The 6,879-nt window shown below is 49.1% G+C and overlaps 1 protein-coding gene across 1 annotated transcript in view; it reads left to right on the top strand.

The window, feature by feature from the left end:
- Nucleotides 1-6,879, top strand: part of cacna1fb (calcium channel, voltage-dependent, L type, alpha 1F subunit) — a gene marked incomplete at its 5' end in the record, with an annotated part of 32,048 nt that overhangs the window by 13,426 nt on the left and 11,743 nt on the right. The window contains 15 exon segments of the mRNA XM_014030339.1: nt 627-823; nt 896-999; nt 1,085-1,236; nt 2,537-2,608; nt 2,877-2,958; nt 3,376-3,402; nt 3,476-3,636; nt 3,745-3,970; nt 4,044-4,251; nt 4,336-4,456; nt 4,681-4,756; nt 4,822-4,876; nt 4,943-5,000; nt 6,243-6,345; nt 6,483-6,612. Of these exon segments, the coding sequence (XP_013885793.1) occupies nt 627-823; nt 896-999; nt 1,085-1,236; nt 2,537-2,608; nt 2,877-2,958; nt 3,376-3,402; nt 3,476-3,636; nt 3,745-3,970; nt 4,044-4,251; nt 4,336-4,456; nt 4,681-4,756; nt 4,822-4,876; nt 4,943-5,000; nt 6,243-6,345; nt 6,483-6,612 (1,772 nt within the window).

Consider the following 6,879-nt stretch of genomic DNA (forward strand, 5'->3'; position numbering starts at 1 on the left):
ATCATCCATCTATCATCCATCATCCATCCATCATCCATCATCCATCCATCATCCATCCATCATCCATCATCCATCATCCATCCATCATCCATCCATCATCCATCCATCATCCATCGTCCATCCATCATCCATCATCCGTCATCCATCCATCATCCATCCATCTATCATCCATCATCCATCCATCATCCATCATCCATCCATCATCCATCCATCATCCATCATCCATCATCCATCCATCATCCATCCATCATTCATCCATCATCCATCATCCATCCATCATCCATCCATCATCCATCATCCATCATCCATCCATCATCCATCCATCATTCATCCATCATCCATCATCCATCCATCATCCATCCATCATCCATCATCCATCATCCATCCATCATCCATCCATCATCCATCCATCATCCATCATCCATCCATCATCCATCCATCCATCATCCATCCATCATCCATCATCCATCCATCATCCATCATCCATCCATCCATCATCCATCCATCCATATCACAGTGAGGGTCAGGGTACCTTGGACAGGTCACAAGTCCGTCACAGTGAACAACACCAGGACTCCCCTAAGAAGAAGGTACTTATAAAACCTGAATCCGGTCCATGTGTGCAGATAATTACGTCGAGGATGAACCGGTACCATGTGCGTTTGCCGGTCACGGCCGTCAGTGCATTGTGAACGGTTCTGAGTGTCGGGGGAAGTGGGCCGGTCCCAATGGTGGAATCACCAACTTTGACAACTTCTTCTTCGCCATGTTGACGGTGTTCCAGTGCATCACCATGGAGGGCTGGACCGATGTGCTGTACTGGGTAAAGTCCTGCACAGGGTTTGGTTCTGGTCCACACAGAACCCAGTTCTGATTTCCTCTTTTCTGTTTGCAGATGAACGATGCCATCGGCTTTGAGCTGCCGTGGGTTTATTTTGTCAGTCTGGTGATTTTTGGCTCTTTCTTTGTCCTGAACCTGGTCTTGGGAGTCCTGAGCGGGTCAGTGAGTCCATCTGGGCAGCAGAATGTCCAGCGGGGGATGGGTCAGAACCTGCTGTCTGACTGTGTTCTCTGAATGTTGCAGAGAGTTCAGTAAGGAGAGGGAGAAGGCCAAGGCTCGAGGAGACTTCCAGAAGCTGCGGGAGAAGCAGCAGATGGAGGAGGATCTGTGTGGATACATGGACTGGATTACTCAGGCCGAGGACATGGACGACCTGGACGAGGACGGAAACCCACGTAAGACTTGCTGATTTCTCCTCTGGCTTCACAGAGCTTCCAGCAGACTGATGATCCAGGAAGTGTGTAAAGGCTGGAGGTTGTGGGACGTGTCTGCTCCCCCCACAGCAGAACTGAGTCAGATTAAAGCTTTTCAGTGGCTCAGAGGGACAGAGCTGCTCTGCAAATGAAATCCTGACCCAGAATCAGGTCACGTGGACGAGCTTTATCTGCACTAACTGCTGCATCACAGTCACATCTTCATCACAGTCACATCTTCATCACCTCACATCTTCATCACAGTCACATCTCCAGCTCCTCCATGATGGTTTCAAACCTCTCATGGTTTCCTCCCAAACTTCAGGTCTTCTGTTGGACTCTGTTCAGTTCAGTTTATTGTTCTGTATCAAACGCAGTACTTAGACTTATGATTACTTAGTTTAGTTTTAAGTATTTATCTTTCTGAAAAGTGAAAGAGTGAATCATTATTTCAATGTAAAAAATAAATGATGAGTAGGTTTGATGCAAGTTTTATCAGGTTTATTTTGTCTCAAAAACAACTGACATTCCTCAACCTTTGAGTCCAGAGCCCAGGTTGTCTCCAAAGAGAACTGTCTCATTTATAGGACGGATGTGTCCTCCCTCTGGACGGCTGATGTCACCCTCTTGTCCTTTTTTGGGACTTCCTCATTTCGTTTTTATAGGTGTAATCCCCCCTCCTGCTCTTGAGCGCCCCTTGGTGGRTGCTCGTTCCTCACTCTTGTGACACAGTTTCACCTTTTTTCTGTTTTTTTACACAACTAAAATCCAAGTCCAGTTCACGTCGTTTTTTAAAAAAAGTTTCAAAAAGTGAGTTCTCCATGCAGCAACCTGTCAGTATAAAACTCTGCTGGTATAAAAATGAAAAGTTTCCAGCGGTTGTGTTGTTAAAGCTTTTATCATTTTAAACATGTTTTTAATAATATTCTTATCAGAAATCAAAAGCTGGTTTAGAGAAATAAACCTGCAGCCACAGCAGTGATATTAGTTCTTCAAATATTGACTTTAAGATCATTTTATTGTTTTATATTTCTAATAATAATATGTTGATATTTTTCTAATTTAGACGTGGAGCACAGACAGAAACTGGAAGCTCTGCCTCCTGTTAGAAACTCTAGAGTCCTGCAGGTTTGTCTGTTTGAGACGAGTTCAGAGCAAACCTGGAGCAGCTGTAGACCCGATCACTGAGCTCACCTGTCAGAATCCAACCAACCGTATTTACTCATCCAACAAACAAACTGTTGGTCCGAGTTCACCTCCTGGTTCTGATTCTGGGTTTCAGGTCCATCTCTGGGCGATCTGTCTGATAAGAAGAAGAAGTTTGGATGGTTCAGTCACTCCAACGAAACCCACGGTGAGACGCTCACACTACAGAACACACAACAAACTGAGTCAGAACCAGAAACGGGTTTTTACCTGAAACCAGAGATGGTTTCAGGTAAAAAAGTTAGATTTTCAGGAGTCAGGTGGGTTTAGTTTGGTTCTGATGGACTCAGTTCATCTTATCTGTGGTGAAAGTCTGATGATCCAACATGTTTCTGGGGTTTTACAGAACTTATACTGACACCTGTCCACCTGTCCCTCTGTCCACGTGTCCACCTGTTTGTCCCTCTGTCTGTCAGCGAGTCTTCCAGCCAGTGAGACAGGTTCTGAAAACACAGAGAACATCGATGAAGACCACTCCAACTGCTGCCAGGCCTGCTGGTAACGTCCATATATGACTATATTTACACTGCTGCACACCTGTACAGGTGGGTTCAGGTGGGTTCAGGTGGGTTTGATAGCTTCAGGTGGGTTCAGGTGGGTTTGATGGGTTCAGGTGGGTTTGATGGGTTCAGGTGGGTTTGATGGGTTCAGGTGAGTTCAGGTGAGTTCAGGTGGGTTTGATGGGTTCAGGTGAGTTCAGGTGGGTTTGATGGGTTCAGGTGGGTTTGATAGGTTCAGGTGGGTTTGATGGGTTCAGGTGGGTTTGATGGGTTCAGGTGAGTTCAGGTGGGTTTGATGAGTTCAGGTGGGTTTGATGAGTTCAGGTGAGTTCAGGTGAGTTCAGGTAGACTTTAGCTCCGCCCCATGCAGGTGTGTTGGAGGAGACCGACTCATTTTGTTGTGTTTTGGTTTCAGCGCTCAGGTGATGAAGGTGGGCTGCTGGTGAGTTTGGATCGTCTCCAGGTAAGGTTTGATGGACGTCCTCATCACTGACACGTGTCTTCCTGTGTCTCAGCCGGACGCTGCGGCGCTGGAACCGAGTGTGTCGCAGAAACTGCCGCACTGCGGTCAAATCGGTGCTGTTCTACTGGCTGGTTCTGCTGCTGGTCTTCCTCAACACCTCCCTCAGTGCCTCTGAGCACTACAACCAACCTGAGTGGCTGACTCAAGTCCAGGGTAACTCCTCCCCCTCCTCCATGTAACCATGGTAACCAGGTGTCTTCCTGCAGCATCCCTGTGGTCCAGATGTGACGTGTCCCCTGTCCTCTGGGTGTCTGTGTGCAGACATCGCCAACAAGGTGCTGCTGTCCCTGTTCACGGTGGAGATGCTGCTGAAGATGTACAGTCTGGGTCTGGCTCATTACTTCGTGGCGTTCTTTAACCGCTTCGACTGCTTCGTGGTGTGCGCCGGCATCATGGAGACCATCCTGGTGGAGATGGACATCATGCCTCCTCTGGGCATCGCCGTCCTGCGCTGCGTTCGCCTGCTGCGTATCTTCAAGGTCACACGGTGAGGGAGCGGSGGCGGAGCCTCCGGGGGCGTGCCTTGGCTCCTCTGATGATGTCACTCTGTGTCTCCTCAGCCATTGGACGGCCCTGTCCAACCTGGTGGCATCCCTGCTGAACTCCATGAAGTCCATCGCCTCGCTCCTGCTCCTCCTCTTCCTRTTCCTCATCATCTTCGCTCTGCTGGGCATGCAGCTGTTTGGAGGGAAGTTCAACTTCGACGAGACGCAGACGAAACGAAGCACCTTCGACGCCTTCCCGCAGGCGCTGCTCACCTGCTTCCAGGTACGTCTGAGCAGCTGTGATGTCACTGATGATGTCACTGTGTCTCTGATGATGTCACAGCAGCGATGCACATCATGTGCTCAGATCCTGACAGGTGAGGACTGGAACGTGGTCATGTATGACGGCATCATGGCGTACGGCGGTCCCGTGTTTCCTGGGATGATTGTCTGCGTTTACTTTGTCATCCTCTTCATCTGTGGCAACTGTATCCATGACAACAGAAGGTCCATCTTCTGGACACCTCCWTCAGGTCCTCATCGTCGCCCCCTGCTGACTGTGGTCCTAAAAGAGATTCTCTTTCTGTAGTTTCTCTGAGATAAAGATCTTTCTCAGGTTCAGTTTGGTTCCAGGACTTTGTTGGACCATGACCTGCTAGAACTCCAGTCCAGAATCAGAACTCAAAGGTTCTTCATCCTTAACGGTTTCCAGACATCCTGCTGAACGTCTTCTTGGCCATCGCTGTGGACAATTTGGCTGGAGGAGACAAAGAGGACAAGAAGAAAGAGTGAGTGATGGAGGGAAAATACCAGATCAAAGTCACATCTCAACTGGTTTCTCTTGTTTTCACAGGAAGAAGAAGGAGGGAGCTGAGGAGGAGGAGGAGGAGGCTGAAGGAGACGTGAAGGTCAACACACTCGTCTGACTGAAACTTCTGTGGTTTCACTTTTCACAGCTCCCTTTGTCTCCGCAGGTGGACATCGATGAAGACACAGAGTATGAGGAAGACGAGGGTCCTGAGGGGGATGATGGTCAGTTTTCCAGACTGGATTTCTGTTTGGAAATAAACCCAAATAAAGCCGGTTCCTTTCTTAGACCATCAGACCAGAACCAGATGGAGCATCAGACCCATGTCCCCCCCCCCCCCCACTACTGCTTACCCATGGCTGCCTGAACCAGATCCAGGTCCTTAATGTAGCCTGAACCAGACCCAGGTCTCTGATACTGCCTACAGAGGGAGTGCAGCAGAGTTTGGAACACCTACAGGCTGATGGTGTCTGGTTCTTCCATCCCTACAAACAGTCCAGTCCAGTCCAGTCCAGACCAGTCCAGTCCAGTCCAGACCAGACCAGACCAGACCAGACCAGACCAGTCTGGTTCAGTCCAGACTCTCCCACAGCTGGTTCCATGATGGTGGACTGAGAAACATTAGATCAGGATGTCCCTGGCTGCGTCTCAATAGGTAGAAGCTGATGTAGACTGTGGCCCACGTAGACCACACCCTACGTGGTCCAAAGGCCACTCCTGTTGGCTGCATGAACAGCTGTGAAATAGGTGGCTCCTGGACTCGTCCCTGGTGAGGTGTTCTGGACACGTCCCACTGGGAGGAGACCCAGAGGAAGACCCAGGACACGCTGGAGGGACTATGTTTCTCAGCTGGTCTGGGAACACCTTGGGATTCCCCCAGAGGAGCTGGTCCAAGTGTCTGGAGAGAGGGAGGTCTGGGTCTCTGCTGAGGCTGCTGCCCKCGAGACCTGACCCTGGATAAGAGGAAGAAGATGGACGGATGGATAGTTTGGGTTTAGCTCCAGTATCAGTTCTTGTAACTGTGTTTTATTTAGTGACTAAACTTTCATTTAAAACAAATTTCCAAACTCTGCCTTTAAAAAAAAAACTCCAGCGTAAAATGAAAACCCTCCACTGTCTTTGTCTTTCTGTTTGCTGACGGCGTCAGCGGTGTGGGAAACACAGTAGGGTTAGAGTTATACCTTCTCAGGGAGTAGGAGGAGCCTGTGAATTGGGACAGCCTACAGTAGGGCAGGGACTGTGCCCTACATCCGTTACCATCCCTGAACTGGACTGGTCCTTCTGGGCTTCTCTTCTTAAACTGGTTTCAAACGACCAACTACAAACTAAGAGTTTCAGGGACACTTCCAGGTTTCAGCCTTTTTAAACACTAAAGGACAGTTCTGGCTCTCTGATTGGCTGGAGCCTGTTGTTCACAATGATTGACAGATGAAATCTGACGAATCATTTGCTCTTCCCTCTCTCAGATGGAGGAGTCCAGCTGAAGATGGCAGATCTCGCTCCTCCTAAAGAGAAGGTTGTTCCCATCCCAGAAGGCAGTGCGTTCTTCTGCCTCAGCAAAACCAACCCGTGAGTGTGAGAGAACAGAACCGAACCAAACAGAACCGGTCCCCAACTTCAGAGATCCAACACACATCTACCAGAACCCGCCTGAGGTTCTGAACCACTGCAGGTTTACATGTTTCTATCTCTCCTTCTGTCTGCAGAATTCGAAAGGCGTGCCACGCTCTGATCCACCACCACATCTTCACCAACCTCATCCTCCTCTTCATCATCCTCAGCAGTTGCTCATTGGCTGCCGAGGATCCAATCAGAGCGCACTCCTTCAGAAACAACGTGAGTCAAAAAACTACTCTGTCTGTTATCTATCAACAGCTGATCCAAGCCAATCAGGGCTCAGACCAGCTCAGTGATGTCATCAGCACACATCTGGTTGGTACTGGAGGGGGCGGGGCTTCAGCAGATTACACAGTAGAAATGGGTCAGTGATTAACCAGGTTAACGAGGGAAACACATGGAGTCAAAAAACCACCGGTGTGAAGGCAGACCCACCATACACACACACACACACACACACACACACACACACACACACACACACAC

Source organism: Austrofundulus limnaeus, unplaced genomic scaffold, assembly GCF_001266775.1.
Source record: "Austrofundulus limnaeus strain Quisiro unplaced genomic scaffold, Austrofundulus_limnaeus-1.0 Scaffold1043, whole genome shotgun sequence".
NCBI lineage: Eukaryota > Metazoa > Chordata > Actinopteri > Cyprinodontiformes > Rivulidae > Austrofundulus > Austrofundulus limnaeus.